At 43.1% G+C, this 26,227-nt stretch overlaps 1 protein-coding gene across 2 annotated transcripts in view; it reads right to left on the bottom strand.

The window, feature by feature from the left end:
- Positions 1-1,443: 1,443 nt before the first annotated feature.
- The window catches only part of LOC122791611 (nucleobindin-2-like), a 917,099-nt gene continuing 892,315 nt past the window's right edge, over positions 1,444-26,227 (bottom strand). For both annotated transcript variants that reach the window (XM_044059400.1, XM_044059401.1), the window contains exon 13: positions 1,444-2,299. In XM_044059400.1, coding sequence (XP_043915335.1) covers positions 2,172-2,299 — 128 coding nt within the window. In that variant the 3' untranslated portion in view covers positions 1,444-2,171. The remainder of the gene's footprint in view (positions 2,300-26,227) is intronic.

Genomic DNA, 26,227 nt, shown 5'->3' with positions numbered 1-26,227 from the left:
AACAGTGAAGTACCAATGAAATGAGCTTAGGAGTTCTCAGCACATTTGTAAGATGTGTTGGCATCGAGCAAAACCAGCACTCTTTGTTCTAGCAGTGCCATCTACTGCACTGTGAATCAAACAGATAGAAAGATTAGAAACAAAGTTCAAAGTTGACAGTTGGGGAATGTCTCAACCACCAAGTCTGGCAACTCTTCTAGAGTCTTAATGATGTTTCTTATCTTTTTAAGAAGTACTGTTGAACATCTTGAACAATGATAAAGTGGTATTTTACAACAAAGAAAAAGCTAAAGATTCATATGGTATCAAATATCGGATTCTCAAGGGGTTCAGGCAGTCATGTACAATTCCAATTTACACAGAGAAAGACTAAGAAAATATGCCATACTGGAATATAAAGCTAACATAAAATGTGGACTGAACTACTGTGCAATGCTTCAGGGCAGCATATCACAAACATGTTACATCCTGTTAGCTGTAATTTGTTTTTCACAGCGCATGTGCTTATGTTTGTTGACATGTACATATACATGTATGCAGAGACTGCGCAACTGTGAGCAAGTCACTTATCCATACAGAAACATCTGGGTCATGTGTCTGAAAAAAGGCATTTGTGATTATTCAGTCCTACGCAGTTAAACAGACTTCACTATGTACATAATGGAAACAGTTTCACAAAGGGACAAAGCATATTCACCCACAATGCCTTATTTAAATTGAGTCCTTCAATCCTATTCAAGAAAAAAGTAATAACAATACAAACACAAATAAAACAAACTGGGTGAAACTGTAATAGTAACAATACATCCATTCAATTCCCATTTGTCCTATTTAGGATCTTAGGGGTTGCACAACATATCCTGGCATCAATAGGTGTGAGGTAGAGAATCAGTGCTGGATGGAATGTCAGTCCATCATGGGACACACAAACAGTCACGTGCATACCTAGTGTCCAATCAGAGGTCTGAAAATGTATCTAGCAACATGTTTTGGGGATGAGAGAAGAAAACTAGAGCAATTAAACCCCAAGCAGGCACAGGAAGACATAATGCAATCAGCACATCCAGAAAATGAAATGGGGAATGACATATTGTAACACTGCACTACTAATAGTGTACACATAGTGTACACATCCCTTACCACACATAATACAGAGTTTTGTGATCAACACAGTACACTTTCCTGGTTATAAGAGCTCCAAAGGTTGGGTGGATGTTAAGAACCACAGACTATGAGGCACTAACACAGCACAACTCTATGAAACAAGAAAAGGTACAAAGAGAAAAGCCTAAAGCAGCTGCTTCGTTGTAAGTAATCACTGGAGCATTAGTACTGTTGAGACGTCCGTTATAGGACTGTCAAGTCACGTCTGTGCTCTCATTCCAAGAGCTGCACAAATCTGCTGGCTCACAAGCAGAACAGTTAGTAAAATAATGAAAGCAATAAAATTAAAAAGCAGGTTTTAATAACTTGTGTGTCCTTAATACTTTTATACACACAGATAAAATGTAGGTAGTTTGCTTATTTTACTGAAGGATGTGAAAAACTCATTTGTTTAATTCTTGCCTAACATTTTGTGTGGAATAACCTGAAAATGAGACAGCATGTGATTTTACACCAAAATTTTCTAAAAACAAACTTTCAAAATTTATTACGTGGCAGTGGTGAAACAGACCACTTTCACATAGATTGTTTTGCACAAATGAAACCACAAGCAAGTGTAAATTATGGATACTTGAACTGAAGAAACGTAGACTTGAAAGAAACCATCTTGAAATCACAACTGTTTACAAAACACAAACTAATGCTGTTCTGTTTGAATAAAGTAAATATTGTAGTAATAAATAGGATGTGGAACTCCACTATGGCAGATCTCACTTTTTAGAGGAAAAAAATAATGCTGTAGTTATTCAACAGACTTCTGTGAGGCAAACGAGGTCATGAGTGTTTTTGCTGCTGGATATTGGACTGGAAAAATACAAGTTTTAAGCCATTTCTCAGCTTAAGACAAAGCAGCTGCACTGTGCTCTTTTCCACAAGCCTATTTCTCATTCTGTCCTATTCGATTTCAGGAATGAATGTATCTTTTTATTGTGGTCTCAATTCTCATAAGGGGTACTGTGAAAGTCACATTCTGGTATAGGTTCCGAAGCTTTTATTTATGCCTTTCTTCACTGCTCCTGAATAGCATTTTGTTGTTCTTGTTTCTTCTCAGGCTCTGGTATATGACCAGGTGGTTCAGCAGGGAGGGCATTTTCTGCCTCTAAAACTGCATTTCCAGGTGCTCCTGCTGCAGGTTCTGTAAAGAGAACAATCAAAAGAACAAAATCGTTACAGAAAATCCAGGCAAGATCAGATCTCAAATTTCCAGAAATTTTAAATGCATTTTTAGCAAATTACTTCTGTACAACTAAAGGGCTGCTTTTGAAAATATTATAAAAACGTGAGATCAAACCATTTCCTGTCAGTTGTCAGAAAGTTCAGGAAGACTACTTGGCAGAAGGTCTAGTAGACTTTTGGAGGGCAGCGGACTAACATGGGATCAGAACAGTCTGGTCGGAAGTAATCCCAGTGCATCAATTTCAAGAAACACCATCAGTGATAACTGAACCTGACAAAGGCCATGTAGTGTGTGGGGGTTCTGGGTTCTGTATTGGACTTTGGCAGATCAATTGACTCTGTCTCTTATTCACTTTTTTTTTTTATCATCTTGCATCTGGGTGATTTTAACTCAGGTTTAACAGCAGTGAAGTGAAAGCAAAAAAGAGAAAAGACAAATAGTACAACAGCTTAAAAACAAACAAAACCACTGCAAAGGTGCAAACAAGGTTGAGTAATTAGCATCAAGCAGTACCTGCATGTTACAGTAATTTATTTTCTGATAATCACTTTTATCCTATCCACTTAGGAGGTAGTTGAATTCTATCCCTTGCAAGCAAGGAATACAAAACAGAGAACCACTCCTAGACACACACACAGACACGCACTCCTATACGCGCGCGCGCACACACACACAGAGACACGCACTCCTATACGCACACACACAGACACGCACTCCTATACGCACACACACAGACACGCACTCCTATACGCACACACACAGACACGCTCCTATACACACACACAGACACGCTCCTATACACACACACAGACACACACACACAGACACGCTCCTATACGCACACACACACATGCTCCTATACACACACACACACACACACACACACACACACACACACACACACACACACACACACACACACACACACAGACACGCTCCTACGCACACAGACACGCTCCTACGCACACAGACATGCTCGCTCCCCCACACACACGCTCCTACACACACACACAGACACGCTCCTACACACACACAGACACGCTCCTACACACACACAGACACGCTCCTACACATACTCCTAATCACACACTCCTACACACACACATCTACCTATCTACAGGCAACTTAGAGGATCACCAATTCACCTGCTGGTCTGAGATGTGGGAGTAAACTGAAGAACCCATTGAAAACCCACATGACACAGGATGGACATGCAAACTCCACACAAAAGTTACCTCACACACCAATCCAACATGCAAAGTGCTATAATGCTGCAACACCAATGGCCACATCACTATGGTGCAAACATAAAAGGGGAAGATAAAACCATGCAACTAAACAAAACCATGCAACTAAAAATAATCAGTGAAAAATCTACACAAAGCAGACTTCCTATAATACACTGAATGCCAATTTTTTTCAAACACTGAAGTCTTCACCAGAGTCAAATTCAAATGTGTAGGTGCTGCAAAACTGTCTTGATTAAACATGGTGTTGGAAGGGGAACTCTCAGTACAGAGATCATGACAAAAGTAAGGAAAAGGAGCACCGTAGCAGGTTTTGTTCAGGTTACACATACCAAAATTCAGTAACATTGCCACGTTAGATCCAAACAGTGTTTAATTAATTTGGCTCTAAATAGATAATTAATGTCTTTGTAGTGCAAGGAGAGCCACAGCTACTCTCCGATATATAAAGATAAACCTGTAAAGCGCTTCTGTAACATGAGACCGGATAGTAACAGCACTTTCATGGGTGTGTAACAACTGTTACACATCTCATAAGTGCTATTGCGGTCAGGTCCCAATAAAGGGACATTCCTTCACTCTTAATTATCCCTGAATATTGTTCCTCATTTTTGCTCTGTCTGCAGAAGAACAGTCAATCAAAAACACAAGGCTTACCCCTCCTTATTGTTCAAAAAATGCATAATGGAACAAAACATGATCTGTAATTAATTCAATTAGAAAAACATTTAAAAACTGTCCTGACTTTCTTCCTTTGTCACTCCCTCCCAGAATTCTTAAACAAATGAGATATGTACATGCTACCTGTGCAACAGCACTCACCAAATTCTTTACAGTCTTTCAAAGCAGTTAATACACTTCATGCTTTTTTCTGTAAGAGGTAGAACATGGAACAGATAAAGCTTCATGAATAAACAAAGAACCATACTGTAGTGAATGGAGCACCGTGATAACACTACAAAATAAGAAAAAATATAAACCTGTTACACACTTCTATGGCGGGAGACCAAAATGTAACCACGCTTTCAAAGGTGTGTAACAAATGTTAAACACCCCCTAAGCACAGTTACAGTCCCTAACGGAAGGGATGTTCCTTCACTCATGGATCTCTATCTTTCCTCCTATTTCCAAGTAAGTTAACAGCTGCTGGTTTGGAAGTAACATTTAAATTAGCATTTAAAAATGGATCTTTATTAAAATCGCAAAAGCTCACTTTCGCGAATGCAAACTAATCGACACAAATGTCAAACTCCAAATACAGCGAAGAGCAAAGAGAGCGAATCTGGAATGTCGAACTACCTTTTTTTGGCCAGCAGTGTGATCGTGGGGATGAGGAAATAAATCCTTTTCCCCACTGTAGTGCTGTCTTGGAGTTGGCATATTTAAGTAGGGGGGTGTGGGGGGTGCAGGGGGGCTTGCCCCCCTGAAAAAACGTTTTAAGTAGTGTTTTGGTTTAGATTTGTTACGTTGGGTTTACCTTACCTGTGTGGTGCTGTTGCTTCCGGGAATACATTCGACGAGTGTGCTCTTACTTCCCAATTAAATACAAAATAACCAACCTACTTTAAAAGTAAAACAATAAAGAATATCATAACAAATAAAAGAAATACTAAATACCAGACCTGACTTTGAAGAGATATGGTAAGGTATTACAACTAAGAAATACTTTCAATCTAAAAGGAATTTTACTGCCCCTGTAATTAACTACATTTGCCAAACTCTCCCTTTCTCCCACAACCCAACCTCAGCCTACGAGGACGACATTATTGGTAAAGTCCCTGATTGTTTCTAGCAGGCTCACCTCTCAGCTGGGGTTGCCCAGCTCCGTTCGCCCTCGCTATGCTCGGGCTCTCTACGCTCCCCTACCCTTCCCCCATTCCCACCCACCCCCACATCAATTACCTTTATACTTAGCCAGACTCCTCCCCCCACATTCAATTGGACCACACCCCCCAGCAACAACCCCCCACACACCTTTTCTCCTTCTAGCCTATCCCCTTTCTTTCACCTTACACTCTAGATACATCCCCACTCCATATATCACAACTCCACCCTTCTAGCTTACCCTGGTACTACACCTTTACTTCTATACTTACACTTCTCACACCTGTCTCACCTACATAACAACTTTCCACCCTTATATAAGATTCTCTCCTAAATTTAACCTACAACTTTCATCATGTCCTTCATGCACACACTGGCTCATTATATTCACATCCTATCTCTCCTTACTTTTTACCTCTCCTCCCCTCACCAAGCTCTTATCTCACACACCATCATCTTCAACAACCCCTCACTTTAGCTTCCTCCAAAGCTACTCAGCAGTCTGGTCCAGTCTGTACACCAACAACCTAATCCTACAATCTAAACGAATAATCCTTTCCACACATAATACTTTACCTAGCCGTATTCAGTATCAATCCAAAAACCAACAACATTTTCCTCATCCAAAATCCTTCCTCCCCTTCCAATTCTACTCCTAAGTGGTGATATACACCCTAATCCCAGCCCTTCTCCCACTTCTCAACATACCATAAACGACAAAAAGTCCCTCTATTTCACTAATATTAACATCCAAAGTTTCAGAAATAAAATACCCCAACTACATGGATGGCTAAGCCAATACAAACCCGACTTTACAGCCATCACTCTGAAACCTGGCTAAAGCCATATATAAAAGACACAGAATTTCTACCACCAAACCAGTCCTGTCTAAGAAAAGACAGGCTACACAAAAAAGTAGGGGGCATAGCCCTTTTATATCCAAACACCTTCACAGTGATTCTAAGACTTCTCCGACCTTCTCCGATGCAGAATTACTCATTTCCTTCCTAAAGCTAAACAATCAAAAGAAATTATGTATCATAGTTATATATATCCCACCAGGCAATAACATTCCAATTTTAGAAGACATCCTTGCCTGGACTGCCAACAACATAAAAAACGAAACAATCATCCTAGGTGATGTCAATATTAACTGGTCAGATATCTCCAATGACAAACCATCCTTAGGCTTAAACCTTCACACCTACACTCAACTAATCTCAGATATCACAAGACCAAACAAACAAATTAGCAAAGGTACAATTCTAGACTGGATCATGGTATCAGACCCTAAAAATATCTCCACCTCAGGTATACTTCCAGATAGTATCAGTGACCACTCACCAGCATTTATGGTACGCAAGCCCACCAATATACCAAAATTACATCAATACAAGTATACCAGAGATCTATCCAATTTCTCCCCCACAGTGTTGCACAAAATCAGTTGGAATCCCTTAAAATCTCTCCCCCTAACTGAAGCAGTAGAGTCCTTTAACTCCACATTTCTCAGTATCCTTAATACTCTAGTCCCCCAAAGACAAAAAAAGAGTAAAAGCTAACCATGCAAATTGGCTTACCTTGGCCACAAAAAAAAATCATGACCTCTAGAGACAAAGCCTGGAAATCCTGGCAAAAAAACAAAACAGATTCCAACCTGACTCTATACAAACAACTTCACAATCAAGCCAAACGATCCGTTACTAGAAATAAAAAAAGATTACTTCCAAAGAATCCAAAATCAACAATACCATAACCCAAAAAAATTTTGGGGAGCAGTCAATGCCCTTCTACACCCTGGGACACACCACAATCCATCCCCAAACCCTGACAAATCACCCTCCGAGCTAGCTTCACTCCTTAACTCATACTTCATAGAATCCATCAATAAACTCACTACCACCTTCCCTCCCATTGACACCAATCCACCAAACAACAATGTATCTCTTCCGCCTTCCACTTCCATTCCTACTTTTTCTCTCTCTCCCACAACCACCTCAACCATTAAAAACTCCTTCTCAAACTAAAACCATGCACTATCACCCCTGACAACCTTCCTGCTGAATTCTTACAACAATCAGCCTCTTCAATAGCTTATCCCGTCAGCATCCTCAATAGATTTATCCAAGAATCATGCATACCCGATATCTGGAAAAAAGCATATGTTCTTCCACTTCATAAAGGTGGCAACAACTCTGACATTTCTAACTTCAGACCCATTGCCATACTCTCCCCCCTTTCAAAAAATACTCAAAAAATGTATGCAAACCCAGCTACTCAAATCACCTAGTCACACAACTGCTTTCCCCCACCCAGTACGGCTTTAGACCAAGACATAGTACCAACACCTCCCTTATCTCATTCCTAGACACTTAACAGGGCCCGTGACTCTGGATCCATAGTATCTGCACTCTTTCTTGATCTCTCAAAAGCATATGACACAGTCTCACACCTTCTCTTACTACTCAAACTATCCAACCTTAACCTATCTCCCTCTACTCTCCAGTGGTTCTCTAACTATCTTACCAACAGGCAACAGTCTACCATCTGGCAAAACTGCTTCTCTCCATTTATAAATACCAAAACAGGTGTACCCCAAGGCTCCATATTAGGACCCCTCCTCTTCAATGTATTTATCAATGACTACCATACTAGTCTTTCAAACTCTACTCTAATACAATATGCAGATGACTCCACTATCATCTGCTCCTCCAAATCTTCCTCCCTACTACAACAGCTTACCCAAGAAGCTTTTTCCTCCACTGAATCATGGATGTCCCAGAACCATCTAGCTCTAAACCCCAACAAAACAAAACTTCTTATCTTTACTCCAACCAAAAACTTCCCAATAAATAAGTCAGAACTCACTGTTCAGTCCCAAAACAAAATTATCATACACGTTGTCCCCAATACTAAGCTGCTTGGTGTCACCATTGATGACAACCTAACCTTTGACCTTCACATCCATAATAACATAAAAAAACCCCATCAGAAACTAGGATCCCTTTATAGACATAACCACTACCTTACTCCTCTGGCAAAACATGCTCTCACCTCAGCATACTTGCTTCTAACCCTCCTATATGGCGCACCCATCCTTACAAACATACAATCCTTTCTAAAAAACAAATTGCAAAATTTGCCAAAATTTGCCACCAATGCTAAACTCTCCACCCATCACTGTACTACACTACAAGAACTCAACTGGCTTGAACTCCCCCAACATCTAGCATATCTACAACTTACTACTGCCCACAAACATTTATTCCCTGATGCCTGTCCATCCCTCACTAGTTTACTGACCATCTACCACCCAAACCGGCAACTTAGATCTGAAAATAAACTACTACTAAATGTCGATAAACCTAAGCTTTCCACTGGACATACGTTATACTCCTTTTCTGTCTCCAAGCTATGGAACAATCTCCCCCCTGGACTTAGAGCAATCAATAATCCCATTACTTTAAAAAAATCACTTAAATCTCATCTCACTACACAATGGATTTGTTCCTGTAGCAATCAATAATCCCATTACTTTTAAAAAAAATCACTTAAATCTCATCTCACTACACAGTGGATTTGTTCCTGTAGCTATACCAATAACCTTAAAACCTGACCCTCCCAAATCACTCTCTCTTCTTCCCCTATACCACTCTGCCATACACTTCTTCTCTCCCTAGCTCTCCTCTCTCTATCCTATTACTATTTCAGATTGTCAGTCTTTCTCTCTCCCTGTCACCTCTGGAGATCTTTTACTCTCACTTCATTGTATAAAATCAGACAGTTGCTATGTCCCTAAATGTCTATTATTCCCTGTATTGTGTATAGTGTTGACTACATATGATTACTGTATTGTCTTAAAATTTGTCTTGAAAATTTTGCAAATTCTGCAAACTGTACAACTTTACAGCTAAATCGGCAAATAACTGTACAGCTTGGAGCTTTTCTCCCCGAGCCTCCACTGAAAATGGGTTCATCAGACCCAGTGGACTTTCCCGGTAATCAAATGCAATAAATAAATAAATACATTTTCGCGTTTCTTGTCCTTCGCTGTATTTAGAGTTCTAGAGTTCGACATTTGTGTGTCAATCAGCTTGTATTTACGAAAGTGAGCTTTTGCGATTTTAATATAGACCCTTTAACTTCAAAGCCGGTAAAATGCTTTACCCTTTTTTTTTTGTGTGTGTGTGCGTGTGCCTGTGACACGTCCATGCATTACAAGGAGATATGATTAGGTCTCACTGATCCTAACCTATTAAGTGTTCTTGACATGAATGCCAAGATCTGATGTTGCCCCCCCATTCTGATTCACGTATGGGTTACTGATCCGATACTCAGATCCAACTTGACCATCTTCTACAGACTTCAGCTTTCAGGCTGAAGCTCCTCCCTCTACCCACAGTCCTCTGTACCAAGCAGAGCTTCCTCAGAACTTGCTCTTCAGTGCTCGAGCAGTTAGTGAGAAATTTCAAATAGTTTTTCTCTTTTCCTCCTGCCCACTAAGCTCTTCACGGGCATTACAACAATCTTAGGTTCTGCTCCTTTCAAATATATATATATATATATATATATATATATATATATATATATATATATATATACACACATACATATATGAAATACAGCAGCTATTGTTACTTTTTTGGTGTTAGCTCAGTGATATTTAGCCAGTTTCAAACTAAAGAAAAAGATGGATAAGCCTACAGGGTTTAGAAGCTGTTCAGAGTATAGACACAAGATTCCATACTCTGATTCTCGCAACAAATGTGTTTACTGTTTAGGAGCAGCACACTTACAATGCAAGTGTGCCATTTGTGAGGGGTTCAACCCCAGAATAATTGTTGATAGGTGCAACAAAATAAACTTGAAAGGGATTCTGCCTTCATACAATCATTCTTATCCCTCTGAACAGACTATACCAGGTTCTGCTGCAGAGGGAAAGAAGCACCCTTATAAACAGCCCAGGGCTTTGTCTGAACCTACTGCTGAAGTTTTAAAAACCTTGGATCTGACTTCTACTGAGACCAGTTCTGCACCACAGGATCCAAAATCCCTCTTAGATCCATTTGCATCTACCTAGACAACTTTATCTACTGTGTCAGATTCTTTTTCCTTCTCAGATTAGACTTCTTCATGATCCAAGGCTACTGTGGCCCCTCTGGATTCTAGTCGTCCCTCAGATCCGAGGAGGATCAGAAGACTTGGTCTTCATTACCCTCTTCCTTAACTTCGGACCCTAGGACCTCAGGTCCAACAGCTAGGAACCGGTCACTGGGGTCGTCTATTTGATCAGTGTCTCCCACGATACCCACTAAGATTTTACAGACTCCACGGTATTCCAGCCCTTTGTCAGTAGCTTCGCTTAGATCCTCCACAAGCCTTTCTGAATGACGTGAACAGGATGGTAAGGAAGATCATCAGGGCTCATATCCAGATGGAGGTCTTGTCGACTCCATCCCCTTTTGGATCTGTGAGAGTCCCAGCCAATGTAGATCCTCCTCCTCCAAAATGGCCTTTGATATCGGAGCCCCAGGACCTTAGCCAACCAAGAGACTGTGTCAGATCCAAAGACCTTTGTTTCTACTCCAACAGGTGTCCTGACCACCTCTGCTCTGAGATTTTAGATCAGAGTGAGTCTCAGATCTGGGACACAGAGGTCAGATCAGAGGGAAGGAGGTTGGCTCTGATTTTATCAGAGCTTTCTCTTCCTCTTGGTGCTTTGGCTCTCAAAAGGATTGGGTCTAATTCTATCTGGGAGCCATGATCCGAGGCCCTTGTCATTTCTTCAAGATCTTTGGCCCTGATGGAGTTGGGCAGGGGTTCTCTGGGTCCTTCAGCTTTCCAGGTCTTAGAAAAGGCTTTCTCTGCAGACAGAGACCTGATCTCTTTGGCAACTGTTCTACTCCATCGCTCTTCAGCAGACCTGAAAACTGGGCCTTTCGTTCCTGTCCAGGGTCAGTCCATCCTGAAGAATATCCAGGATCTCCCACCTGAGGTGGCACTCGCCTCTTCCAATACCTCCACTGAACAACCCAGAGAGGAGGTGCCTCAGAAGAGGACATGAAAGAGGAAGCACTTAGATTTCCCCATGGAGTCCCTCACTGAGGATATGGACTTCGATGAGGGAGAAGGATTCCCAAAATCACAACCTGAGAACATCTCTTTTGCAGACATTCTGGAAATATTGAAACAGAGGTGGTTGGTTATTCCAAGATCCTACTTCCGAGGAGTCTGCATTTCTGGAAGCTTTCAGGACAGGCCTGTCTACATCTTTGATGACCCCCCCCCCACCAGACACCCTCACAGATCTGATGGCACGCCAGGCCTGTAAGGAGCCAGTCACTACAGAACCTGTGCCTAAGCAAACTGACAAAATCATTTCACCCCAAAGGCTGTTCTTTTTGGTCCAAAGGTATTCCCATTGACGCTATGGCCGTGGCAGCTGCCACTAAAAACTAGCTAGCTGAACAAAGCTCTACTGTCCACCTGCCTAACAGGGGGTGTAGAGCGATGGACAGGTTTGGCAAATGCATTTATGCTTAGGCCACTTTCATGCTGTGTGCGCTCAACTACCTGCCACATTTTACTCGCCTGCAGAGAAGTCTGGTCAAGGAACTCTCTGACTTTTTGGTGTAGACCATGCCAACAGAGGACTATAGGAAAGTTTCTCCAAAGCTGGCCACTCTCTCTTCTCTTGCCAATTTGTCCAAGAGACTCATCTCTCACTCAGTAGAGGGTACCTCATGGGCAGCCAGCACAGACATGCTTGGATGAGGCTTTGTGACTTCTCAGACCCCTTTAAGGCATCTTTTGTCAATGCTCCCTTTGATGTTTTATTTTGACCATCAGTTAAAGGCACCGTGATCCGCACTGAGAAAGAGGGCAATACCTTGTCTGCTGTAGAGATAAAGTTTTCCACCCCTTCATGGGCCTACTCTAGGAATCAGAGAGGGGCCAAAAAAACTGGGTTCCTTAAGTCAAGGGTCTTTTCCTGATCAACTCAGAGAGCTCCCCTCCACAGGCAGAGGTGGGGGCTTCAATGGAAGATTCTGTCCCAGTGGTAGAGGGGGCTTGCAAAATCAGGGCTTCAGGGAACCTTTTTCTGACCAGCATTATCAGTGCTCCTGAAGCATTGCCCGACTGCTCTGCCCTGGAGGCAGTCAGGGGTTGTTTTTCTCTGCACTCAAGCGCCTGGGCCCAGTTAACAAAAATGGGTACAAAGCATAATATCCAGGGGCTATTACACTCCCTTTACCCTTACGCCACCAAGAAAAAGAAAGACACTCCCCAATGTTATACCCAGATAGGGGGAGTCTGCAGTATTAAAAATTTACTGTGAGAGAGAATCATCCAAGATGTCCCAATCAAACAGAGAGGATCCAGAACTTACTCCCGCTTCTTTTTAGTGCCAAAGATGACTAGGGATCTAAAGCCAACGTTGGACCCAAGCAGACTGAACTTGTACACAAGGAAAGCAAAGTTTTGGATGGTTACTGTACAGCCTATCCTTCTGTTATGGAAGGACAACTGAATGTGCTTTGTGGACTTGAAGAGTACTATCACATCAAAATAGATAGGTGCTCCAGGAGTCACTTGCATTTCCAGCTGGGAACCAGTCACTACCAATTCAGAGCCCTGTCCTTTGCACTCACCACAGTCCCCAGAGACCTCCTAGGTATCGCAATAAATCTGAACAAATCACAACCAGTACCAGTTCAGTGTTTGGAGTTTATCGGGGCTCAGCTGAACATAGTTACCTAAATAGCTTCACTGCCCCTATATCAGACAGGGACTTTGAGAAATCAAGTCCAAGCTTTACTAGTTCATCCTCCTCCAACCAGGCTTGTTCTTCGAGCTCTTGGATCTATGGCAGTTGCTATGACACTAATATCTTTAGCAAGGCTCTGCATGCGTGTTCTCCAGTGAACTTTGACTGTGCAGTGGTCTATACTTCACCAGTCTCTATCTGCTCCTATCAAGTTGACAAAAATTTGCAAAACCCACCTGGAATGGTGGATTAATTCCGACCTGTCTGTTGGCAGACCATTCATCCTTCCCTCCCCCACAGCCACAGTGACCACGAACGCTTCCCAGTTAGAGTGGGGGAGTGCATTTCAAGGGAAAGACAGTCCAAGGCACTTGGACTCCCACAGAGACAAGTCCTTCTCTTGTTGCAAGCCTTTCAGGATGTTCTCCCTCTGGGAACTATTGCAGTTCACACAGACAATATTTCATCAACAAGAAGGAACCTATTTTTACCCCCCCTGCAGAGAGGCCATGACAGTTTGGGGATGGGCAATTTCTTCACTCCGCTTTTTCACTGCGATTTACATACCGGGGAAATCCAACATGCTAGTGGACAGGCTCAGCAGGTCCATCCTGGCGCCTTATGAGTGATCCCTCAATCAAACAGTAGTGAATCAGATTTTCAGCAGTTGGGGCCACCCTTGCTGTGACCTTTTGCACCCCCCCACATAACACTCATAGGCTACTACGTTTCCATCTTCACAGGACCAGACAGTTCAGGAAATCAGATCAATTTGTTTCTTTTTCACCTAATCACCTGGAACATGCAGTAACGAACGTAACACTTGCAAAGTGGATTACCAATTGCATTTCTTTAATATAGGATAAGAATGGTCTGAAACTGTCTGCTCCCCCTAAATCCCATTCAACTAGATCTGTAGCCACTTCGTCTTTTCATCCAGAATCTCTACTGATGATATCTGTGCAGCAGGCACTTGGTCTAAATCCCATACATTTGTGACTCATTACAGACTGGACAGTCTCCAGAAGCATAGCTTCTTTTGGTTCAACAGTGCTCCAACATTTCCTTCCTTGAGGCCACCCAAGAGAGAATGCAGCTGGGGACTCTAACTCATACATGAATTAAAATGAGAGGGAGAACTTCAGATTTTTTAAGTTATGTGCTTACCATAACTTGGCATCTGTGTTGTCCATTCTCGTTCTGATTTACCTTCCCTTCCATCCATCCCAGAGCCCGAGAAATTTTCTGGAGTACCTATGAAGCATTTCTAGGATCCTTTATTCCAGGTTGAGCCTCTAGTTTCCTTCCTTTCCTTACTTCTAACTGGCAGCAAACTAAATCTGAGCAAGCTGTGCTTGGTACAGAGGATTGTGGATACAGGGAGGAGCTCAAGTCTGAAAGCTGGAGTCTGTAGAAGGCGGCCAAGTTGGATCAGAGGATCAGATCTGTAACCCATACGTGAATCAGAAAAAGAATGGACAACACAGATGCCAAGTTATGGTAAGTTTGTTGCCTTTTCGGCTTTTCCCGGTTAGAGGTCACCACAGCGGAACTCCGGTCCACTAACGATTGGCAGTAGATTTTTATGGTGTCGAGTTGCCAGTCCGATGCCCAACCTTCAGCGAAGGCACACCCATTCACACACGTCTTTTGAACGCCACTCTACCGCAGGGAGGACATGCAGACTCCACACAGAAGGCACTCCAGTCGAGAATCGAACAGGAGAACCACTTGCTGTGAGGCAACAACGCTACCGGATGCCAAGTTATGGTTCGTACAAAATTTAAAAATTCACCTGAAGAATGGAAATTTCTTGGCATCCATGTCTTGAACACACGATGTGGTTAAGACTAGCGAGCCAATCGTAACCCTTTGTATTAGGTGTTCTCAACATGAACATCAAGATTCACCTCTCAAGCTTTGCTCAGAGTTCTTGGCATCAAGGTCTCAAACACATAACAATATGGTTATGATTGGAGAGAGAATCCTGTATGTTGGAGACACTACTAAGCTATTTCTGCTTTGAATACTCCGCCTCAACAAAATGAGAAAAGTACAGTTTTGTACCTACCATAAATGTAGATGTTCGAAGATCCACATTGCTGCAGTCCTTACTTATGGGTAGTCCGCTGTCCTCAGTCGGCCCGAATACCAAAGTATTAGGCTGACGTCGGTCATGGGCGCCTAGATCTGACATCAGAGCGTCAGGGTATAAAGGCGCATGACCGACGTCATATCCTCAGTCTTTTCTTGCCCCAGATGTCAGAAGGCCAAACCAGAAAGGCCGCAGCCAAAAACAGAACACCTCCCAAAAACATGCCCAACAACAACCATCACCTAAAGCATAACACCAAGACTAACTACAGTGGGGAAGGAGGGAGGGTAAATTGGACTGCAGCAATGTGGATCTTCGAACATCTACATTTATGGTAGGTACAAAACTGTACTATGTTCTTCATCTCACATTGCTGCAGTCCTTACTTATGGGTAGAATCCCAAAGCAACGGGAAAGGGAGGATGGTAAAAATCATAAAGCATTAGGGGCCGCTAAAATGCCCTGTAAAATTGCAGTGGCAAATCCAGCCCTAGACTTAGAATAAAGAGGAAGGTGGTAATGTTTAGAAAAGGTATGCACTGAACTCCAAGTAGCTGCCTCCAAAATGTCTTTTGTAGCTACCCCTTAGAAAGGCCGTAGAAGTAGCAGTAGCCCTAGTGGAATGAGGCCTGATTCCAGCAGGAATCTCCTTACCATGATGGGAATAACAGAAATAAATACAAAACCCAATCCATTTAGAAATAGTTTGTTTTGAAACAGGTTTACCCTGTGAACCCAAAGCAAAAGAAACAAACAATTGCTGAGACTGTCTGAACTCTTTGGTTCTGCTCAAATAATAACGCAACTGCCTGTGAATATCCAAAGTATGCAAAATTTTCTCCCCTTTATTTTGCGGGTTTGCATAAAAAGTAGGCAAATGAATAGTTTGATTTAAGGCCACACTAGAAACCACCTTAGGCATAAAGCAAGGATTAGTGCATAAAGATACCCTATCCTTATGAAAAACAGGAAAGGCTCCACTGCCATGAGGGCCTGTAATTCAGAAACCCTTCTTGCAGAGGTAATGGCCAACAAAAAGCAGTTTTCCATGACAAATACTTTAACTCGGCAGTAGCTGCAGGCTCAAAAGGTTGTAGAGTAAGTTTTTCCAACACAAAATTGAGATCCCAAGCAGGAGTAGGAGCTCTACGTGGGGGTCTTATATTCTTTGCCCCTCTAAGAAATTGCTTAAACCAAGGATGAGAGAATAAAGGAGGGTCACAATCATAGTGAGCAGAAATGGCTGCAGCATGGACCTTTATTGAGGAGAAAGACAACCCCTTGTCCAACAACTCAGTAAGATATTGAAGAGCAACACTTAAATCAGGTTTGGAAACATCAAAGTCCTTTCCTTTGCTCCAAATAAAAAATCTCCTCCATTTATCAGCGTAAACTTTCCTGGTACTAGGCCTCCTGGCCTCCAAAATAACATTCAAAACTTGTTGTGGAAGCTGAGACCCTCCAGAGTCTAAAACAGAATATGCCAGGCTGTTAGATGTAAAGACTGAATCTTGACATTGATGAAGTGACTGTCCTCTTGTGACAAAAGGTGCGGAATCAAAGGCAGAGGCCATGGAGGTTCTCGTACTAAGCTCCTCAGTAGTGGGTACCAGTGTTGTCGAGGCCAATCCGGTGCTATCAGAATCATGGTTGGCTTGTCTTGTCTGGCCTTCAAGAGTACCTTGGGAAGAAGAGGCAGAGGTGGAAAGGCATATACATGCAGGTTGTTCCAACTGAATGATAGAGCGTCCACCTTCCAAGCTGTGTGATGAAACATTTTTGTGCAAAACTTTGGCAACTGGTAATTTAGTGGAGAAGCGAACAGATCTATGTCTGGAGTTCCCCATAACACTGTCAACTGTTGAAATACATGAGGATCCAATTTCCATTCGTGAGGATCCACCATTTGTCTGCTCAATACATCTGCTAAGGAGTTCTGTGCTCCTGGTAGAAACCTTGCCTGAAGATTGAGGTGTAGATTGAGAGCAGTTTCCCACAGAATCATCGGTTGCCTGCAAAGAGGGTAAGAATGGGTTCCCCCCTGCTTGTTGATGTACCACATGACAGTAGTGTTGTCTGTTTGAATCAACACCTGCCCTGGGTGAAGTAAATCTTTGAAAGCCATCAATGCAAACTGGACTGCTAACATTTCCTTCAAGTTGATATGCAAATGCTGGAGTTTGACAGGCCACGTGTTTTGCACCCATTTTCCATTGAGGTGTGCTCCCCAAGCCTTGTCCGAGGCATCTGTCGTTAGAATCTGACTCGCCTCTGGCCGGGTCACAGAGAGTCCCTTGTTTAGGTGACATTCCTGAGCCCACCACAAAAACTCCTTCCGAATGCAAGGTATTATCTGAATGACAGTGTCTAGATCTTGGCAGTGCTGTGTCCATACATTTTGAGATACCATTGAAGCTTCCTCATATGCAATTTGGCATTGGGAAGCACCAGAATACAAGATGCCATGAACCCCAAGGCTTGAAGGACTGTCCTTGCAGTCAGCCTGGACCGTAGAGACATTTGATGGAAATAAAGGGAAAGGCTTCTTTGTTTGTCCGGGGTCAAAAGGCCATCTGGGAAGCTGTATTCAGTCTCACACCCAGAAAGCACATGTCCTGAGAGGGTACTAGACTGGACTTTGTTTCGTTCACAGAATACCCTAGGCATCTTAACACTGCCATCACATACTGTAGATGATGAAGAAGTTCGTCCTTTTCTTGTGCAATAATCAGGCAATCGTCCAAATAAGGATAAATCTGTATTCCTCTTAGTCTGAAAAATGCTATCACTGGAGCCAGAACCTTTGTGAACACTCTGGGCAGTAGATAAGCCAAAGGGCAATGCAGAGAACTGATAATGTAAATTTCCAGCCAAAACGCAGGTACCTCCTGCAACTGGGCCTGATAGGAACATGAAGGTAAGCCTCTTTGAGGTCCAGAGTAACCATCCAGTGATCTTTTCCCAACAGAGGTAAAAGTTGTTGTAAAGTCAGCATCTTGAACTTTGGAATGTCCAGGTAAGTGTTGAGGATAGATAAATCCAAAATTGGTCTCCACGTGTTCCCTTTCTTTGGAACTAGAAACAGGCGAGAATAAAATCCTAGGCCCACTTCTGACAGAGGAACTGGCTGTATAGCTCCTATTTGAAGAAGTAAAGAAATATGTCTGCGAGCCTCTATCCTTTGCGAGGAGGGACGTCTGGCATGCCTTTGAAAGGAGGCATGGTATGGAAATAGAACTTGTAACCTCGGTTTATAATGTCCAATACCCATTTGTCCTGGGTGACTAAATGCCAATTTTGCTTGAAAAGAGCCAACTTTCCTCCCAAAGGAGCTGCCAGGCAAGAAGAATCTGGCAGCTGAAAATGTAGGTCATTGGGCCTGTTTACGAAAGGACTGGCCCCTGCCCTCACCAGCAGATTGAGCAGGCGAACTCCATTGTCTCGGCCTGAAAGTACTCTGAGCTCTGCCCCTACCACGCCTAGATCTACCCCTAGACTGAGAATCAGAAGAAGGGTACGTCCACCCCCTAGTAGGCCAATTTCTACTAAACTTTGGAGGTTGTACCTGCAAAAAATCTTTAACAGTCTGCATAGACTTAGCCTTGTCTTCCATTTTCTTTAAGACCGATTCCACAGGAGGACCAAACAAAACTTCAGACTGTAAAGGGGCATCCAGAATTCTAGACTTAACATGCTCAGACAAATTCTGATCCTTAAGCCAGGCGTGCCTACGAATAACTGAACCAGTGGCAGCCACCCTGGAAGAAGTCTGTAAAGCATCAAAACCACATTGCAAAGAGTGCTTACCCACCTGTTCAGAAACATGCACTAAATCCTGCAATTCTTTACACTCTATGCCCTCTGCCAAAGCATCCACTTTAGACCTTAGCTGAGAAAGGAGGAAATTCTGATACTTCAACATATGAAACTGGCAGTTCAAAGCTCTCATTGCTAAAGTAGAAGAGGTATACACCTTCTTACCCCATCTATCCAAAGCTCTAGCTTCCTTATCCAGAGGAACCGGATTCTTAACAACAGAGGCTCTAACACCCTTAGGCCCCTGACTAATAGTTTCTGGGTCCGCCCTAGGACTTCTATACAGATATTTATGAGCCTCAGGCACCCTGTAATACCTGTCCGGTTTAACTGGGGCAGGAGGCACAGAATCTGGATTAAGGGAAGCTTCCGAAAAAACATCCAAAACAACATCCAAAACCGGAGGTATAGCTAAGGGTCTATGCTGTGGTAAAAACAAGAACTCCCTAAGTCTCTTCCGTGAATCAGAGTAATCCTGTCCCTCCCACTGAAAATGCTCCCTCATGGAATGCAGAGTTTCTGAAAATGAAAAATCCTCTGGAGGAGAAGCAGAAGGAGTGGAATCCTCTGCATCAGAATCAGAATAAGGAGGGAAATCTTGAATGTCTTCAGCAGAAGACTCTGAATCATCTGAGGCCTGTCCCAAACTTTCCAACTCTGGCTCCATCCTGGGCCTTTTATCAGGAGGGGGAATAGAACCTCTAATTAAAGTAATCAAATCCTCTGCCATTTTAAGCATGTGCTTTTAGGCACAGACCCTGAAGAACCAGAACTGACACCAGAGGAAGGCAAGACAGACCTGCCCTTAGAAGGAGCCTTAGAAACAGTAGCAGAAGGCCTAACCACCTTAGGCATAGAAGGGAGAATAGTAACCTGAGAGGCCCCTTCAGCCTGACCTGCCTCCTGAGAGGCCACATCCTGTAAAATCAAAGTTTCCCCCTGGGACTCAACAGAAACTTCAGCCGGATCCACCTGTTCAGCTGTAGCTTCTAAAGGTCCGGCGTCCAAACGGACGAATCATCCTGCCTAGGTTTTAAAGATTTGTCTTTGCGCTTCTTAGTAGAAGCAGGTGCCGGAACTACCGGCGGCATATTATAATTACACCTCTTGCCAAAGACTAACCTAGCGCAATCTAACCTCCGTTTTATAGTGCGCTTATTAAACCTAGCACAAAACCGACACCCGACTACGCCGTGCTCGTCCCAAACAAGGAATACAAAGCAGTGGTAATCCCTATGCGGTATCTGTTTCCCACAAGAAATACAATTATTCACTTTTTCTGACATCCGGTAAGTAACTGAGGCAAGAAAAAAACAAAAATATTCCCCAACGCGGTACTTAGCCCAACTTGGTATCGGTCTGAAACTCAGCGAAAAATTTCAGAACGCCGAACGGCACTTGCAACGCTGCTTCTGCATCGGACCATGCGGCAAAAAAGACTGAGGATATGACGTCGGTCATGCGCCTTTATACCCTGATGCTCTGATGTCAGATCTAGGCGCCCATGACCGACGTCAGCCTAATACTTTGGTATTCGGGCCGACCGAGGACAGCGGACTACCCATAAGTAAGGACTGCAGCAATGTGAGATGAAGAACATCTCAACTTCCATTTCGCAACCTCAGTTAAGTCACATTTTTTATGTAGAACTTCAATTTCAAATTTCATAAAAAAGCAGATCCAGAGTGAATACTGCAGTTTAACAGATCTCAGATTTCTGGTGGTCATACTACAGTGACCTTCATGACTGACAACTATTTCCTCTTAGATTACACAAACTAAGAGAAGACCTTAAAATTAAGTATTGCAATCCTTTAGTGTCACTGTCCAGTTTATCATGCAAAGTTATTAAATTACCTTACCAAGTAACTACATACGGAAATATCAGGAATTGAAATTTACATTCCAATCCACGGTTAGGCTTGAGAAAATACCTCCTCATTCAGAACACCTTTGCAAAACCTTTGCTATAAACGTTAAACATGATAAAAAATACATCTGCTACTGAAAACTCAAGCGTTTAAGATGCATTGGGTGTTAACAGTAGCTGGATAATTTCTAATTAAAGCAACTGTTAAAAAAAAAAAAAAAAAAAAAAAAAGGTTTCATTACACACGAATGAAGTCCAGTTCATTCATTTTGAGAGAATGATTTTTATTAGTCACAGGGATATTTAAAATAATGAGGTTCCACGAGGCATACTTCATGTACAAGACAGGGCTTTACTCCACCATCTGAAATTACTTCGATTAAATGTCAATAAAAACCACAGAAAGATCAACCCAAATTACCCATCTTAAATTTCCACACTACACAAAAAAAAACCTAACCTATCCTCCCAAAACTGAAGAAAAATTCAGGACACATTTATTTACAGCATGGCTTCCAGCTTTTGTACACTAAGTGGGACACACACTGCAGATTCTTTACTATCAACACACAAGGGATAAAGTACAGTTTTGTACCTACCATAAATGTAGATGTTCGAGTGCTAATACAGCTGCAGTCATAACAGATGGGTTTTCCTGCCGTCAGGCGGGTCCTCGGTCGGCCGAATTCCAAAGTCTAGGTCTGGCGTCGGATGTCGTCGCTTCTTCCCTGACGTCAGTGCGACAGGGGCATAAAAAAACCAGCCGACGCCATTTTCTTCAGTTTTTCTTGCCCCAGATGTCAGGTGCCCCCAGAAGGAAGGCAAAACATAAATGTATGTAATAATGCAAATGCAATATAATCAAAAAAACAGTAGTTGCAAGCAAATACACCATAAAAGAATACCCCAGTGAGGTTGTATGAGGAGGTGTTAGCCATTAGGCCTGTCCCAAGAGAGAAAGGAGGGAGGGAAACCTGGACTGCAGCTGTATTAGCACTCTAACATCTACATTTATGGTAGATACAAAACTGTACTATGTTCATCGTGCATACAGCTGCAGTCATAACAGATGGGTAGAATCCCAAAGCTAATAAAGGGGTGGTAGGCACTAAGTGGAACTAGGAGGAGCCAGGACGCCCTGCAAGACTGCAGTGGCAAAGCCCGCTCTAGTTTTGGAGTATAATGGTAGGTGATAGTGCTTGGAGAAAGTATGTACAGAACTCCAAGTGGCTGCTTCCAAAATATCTTTGGTAGGAACCCCCCTGAGGAAAGCTGCAGAGGTAGCTGTGGCCCTTGTGGAGTGAGATCCGATGCCTGTAGGTACAGTTTTACTATGAAAAGAATAACAAAAGCGTATGCAGTGGGCTATCCATTTTGAGATTGTCTGTTTGGAAATAGGCTTCCCTTGAGCACCTGTAGCATAGGACACAAAGAGTTGCTCTGATTTTCTGAAAGGCTTTGTTCTGTCCAAATAATAATGGAGCTGTCTGTGAATGTCCAAGGAATGTAGTAGTCTCTCCCCTTTGTTTTGTGGATTAGGGTAAAAGGTAGGTAAGTGGATAGCCTGATTCAAGGCTACCCTGGATACTACCTTTGGCATAAATGAAGGATTGGTTCATAAGGAAACTCTGTACTGATGGAAAATGATGAAAGGCTGCACAGCCATGAGGGCTTGTAGTTCCGAAACCCTGCGTGCTGAGGTGATAGCTAGAAGGAAGGCTGTTTTCCATGACAAATATTGCAGATCTGTTGAAGCAGCTGGCTCAAAAGGAGGCAGGGTTAGTTTTTCTAGAATGAAATTGAGATCCCAAGCAGGTACTGGTTGCTTCCTTGGGGGTTTTATATTCTTAGCCCCTCTGAGGAACTGTCTTAAGAGAGGGTGAGAGAATAAAGGAGGATCAGTGTTGTACTCTGCAGAAATGGCTGAGGCATGGATTTTGATGGAGGAGAATGAAAGTCCACTGCTTAGCAGCTCGGCTAGGTACTGTAATATTTGAGGTAAATTCAGTATTCCAGGATTCTGACCCTTTTTCTGATTCCAGGCACAAAACCGTTTCCATTTTGCGGAGTAGGCTTTTCTAGCAGAAGGCCTTCTGGCCTCCAAAATGACCTCCTTGGAGAGTAGGGTCTGCTGTGAATTTAAGGAATCCTCCATGCGGCTAGATTGAGTGTTTTCAGCTGACTGTGAAGAGTTTTGAAGTTGTGCTGAGTCAGTAGAAGAGGCATTAGAGGCAGGATCCATGGTGGGGAATGCGTCAGGCTCCTCAGGAGTGGGTACCAGTGTTGTCTTGGCCTGTCTGGAGCAATGAGAATCATCTTTGGTCTGTCTGCTCTGGCTTTTAATAGAACTTTGGGCAGCAGTGGAAGAGGTGGAAAGGCATAAACCGTCATTGTTGTCCAACTGAAAGAGAGTGCGTCCACTTTCCAGGCCTGTGGATGAAAGGTCCTTGAGCAGAATTTTGTCAATTGGTAATTTCTGTGGGTGGCAAAGAGATCTATGTCTGGCCTTCCCCATGCTTGAATTATCATTGTAAAAACTTGAGGATGCAACTTCCATTCGTGTGGATCTGTCATATTTCTGCTCAGGTTGTCTGCCAGCGTGTTTTCCTTGCCTGGCAGGAACTGTGCTTGAAGTTGGATTTGTAATTCCAGAGCCATGTTCCAAAGAGACATGGCTAGCCTGCATAGGGGGTATGAATGGGTTCCTCCCTGTTTGTTTATGTACCACATCACTGTGGTGTTGTCTGTCCTCATAAACAGCTGGCCTGGATGCAGTAGGTCTTTGAAAGCCATAATAGCATTTATTACTGCTAGCATTTCCTTTTGATTGATGTGTAGGTGCTTTTCTTTTTGTGACCATTTGCCCTGAATGCACCAATCTGTCATGTGCGCCCCCCCAGGCGTAGTCCGAGGCGTCTGTTGTGATGACTTGATTTGCTTGGGGCTTGCAGAATGGGAGACCTATGTTTCTTTGGCATGCTTGAGCCCAACACAGAAATTCCTTTTGAAGACATGGAATCAGTGGTATGATCGTTTCCAAACTGTGGCTGTGTTGAGACCATAAGTTTTTTAGATACCATTGAAGTTTCCTCATATGCAGCTTTGCACATGGGATTAGCAGGATGCAAGATGCCATGAATCCCAAAGCCTGCAGGATTTTCCTTGCAGTCAGCCTGGTGAAGGTTGCCAGTTTTCTTAAGTATTGAGTTAATTGCCCTTGTTTCTCTGGCGTGAGGTAGGCCATCTGGGCGTTTGTATCCAAGCTGGCACCCAGGAAAATTGTTTGAGAGGGTATTAGTCCTGACTTCTTTTTGTTGACTGTGTATCCCAGAGATTTCAACAACATTATTACAAACGCCAGGTGTTTCAGAAGAGTGTGTTTGCTGTCTGATTGGATCAGGCAGTCGTCCAAATATGGGTATATTTGTATCCCTTGAAGTCTGCAGAAGGCAATTACTGATGCCAGGCATTTCGTGAACACTCTGAGCGCAGTATATAAGCCAAAGGGCAATGCAGAGAATTGATAATGGGATGAACCTGCAAGAAATCTGAGGTATCTTCTGCAATCTTGTCTGATTGGGACATGCAGGTATGCCTCCTTGAGGTCCAATGTTACCAGCCAAGACTCCTTGCCCAGCATGGGAAGAAGCTGCTGTAATGTGGGCATCTTGAACTTTGGTACGAGTAAATATGTGTTTAGGATGGATAGGTCCAAAATAGGGCTCCAATCTTTGCCCTTCCTTGGTACCAGGAATAAAAAACCTTGACCCTGTTCTTGTGCAGGTACCTTTTGAATAGCTTTCATGTCCATGAGATCTGAAATTTGTTTTTGTGCCTCTGCCCTTTGATTGTGTGGCAGGTTTGGCATGCCTCTCATTTTTGGAAGGGTGTGAAAGTGGAATCTGTAGCCTCTGTCTATAATGTCCAGGATCCATTTGTCTTTTATGACAATATGCCAATTTTTCAAAAATAATGCCAGTTTTCTGGCCTAAAGGTGCTGCCATTTGAGCCTTGCTTGGCATGCAAAGGGGAAAGTCATAGGGTCTGCTTTCTGAATGGCTGTGAACTATCCTCACCCCCTCTTGGTGTAGGTGTTTGCCATTGTCTGCCTCTAAATGATCCTTGAGATTGCCTTCTACCCCTCGGGCGCCTGTATCTACCTCTTTGAGGTCTGTCCGTGGCTGGAAAGGACCAATTTTTTGAAGGCCAATTTCTACTGAAGCGTGGGGGTTGTACCTGTAGGAAATCTTTCACTGTTTGCATTGATTTTGCCTTTTCCTCCATTTTCTTTAATACCTCCTCAGCTTTAACACCAAATAATACATCTTTTTGAAGAGGTGCATCTAGTAATTTTAGCTTTGACATGATCTGGTAAGGTTTGCTCTTTGAGCCAAGCATGTCTACGTATGACTGATCCTGTAACAGCAGCTCTACATGAGGCCTCTAAAGCATCAAAACCACATTGCAAGGTATGTTTACCCACTTGCTCTGCACTATGCAACAAATCCTGCAACTCCTTCAAGTCTGGTTGTTCAGGTTGTGACATTTTGCTTTTCAACTGAGATAACAAAAACTGTTGATACTTTAACATATGAAACTGACAGTTTAATGCCCTCATGGTTAAGGTGGCCGAGGTGTATACCTTTTTCCCCCACCTTTCTAAAGCTCTGGAATCTCTCTCTGAAGGTAATGGATTTTTGGCAGTGGAGGCCTTAATTCCCTTGGGACCCTGTGAAATAGTTTCTGGGTCAGCCGCATGGCTTTTGTATAGGAATTGGTGTGAATCAGGAACCCGGCAATACCGGTCAGGCTTGACTGGAGCTGGAGGTAAAGAATCTGGGTTAAGGCTGGCCTCTGAATACACATCATCTAGTATGTCTAAGACAGGAGGTATAGCCAGAGGCCTGTGCTGAGGGAGCAAGAGGAAATCCCTGAGCCTTTTCTTGGAGTCTGAGTACTCTTGGCCTTCCCAGTGGAAGTGTTCCCTCAAGGTATGCAAGGTTTCCCCAAAAGAGTAATCTTTAGGGGGGGAGACAGAGGGAATGGACTCCTCTGCATCAGAATCTTCGAAAAGGGAGTAAGAATGCTCCTGGTCCTCAGAATGTTCTGAAGTAATGGAGGCCTGGTCCGAGGAAGGGTATTCTTCCTCCACTCTGGGCCTTTTGTCCGAGGGGGGGGTTGAGAACCCCAGATAAGAGTAATCAAGTCCTCAGCCATTTTGAGCATCTGCTTTTTAGGCATGGGGCATTGAGAGGGGCCCTGTGGA

This window comes from Protopterus annectens, chromosome 17.part0 (genome assembly GCF_019279795.1).
Source record: "Protopterus annectens isolate FY-2018-M chromosome 17.part0, PAN1.0, whole genome shotgun sequence".
NCBI classification, from domain to species: Eukaryota; Metazoa; Chordata; order Ceratodontiformes; family Protopteridae; genus Protopterus; species Protopterus annectens.
Note: the sequence above shows the minus strand (reverse complement) of the source record. Positions and strands in the feature narration are given on the sequence as shown.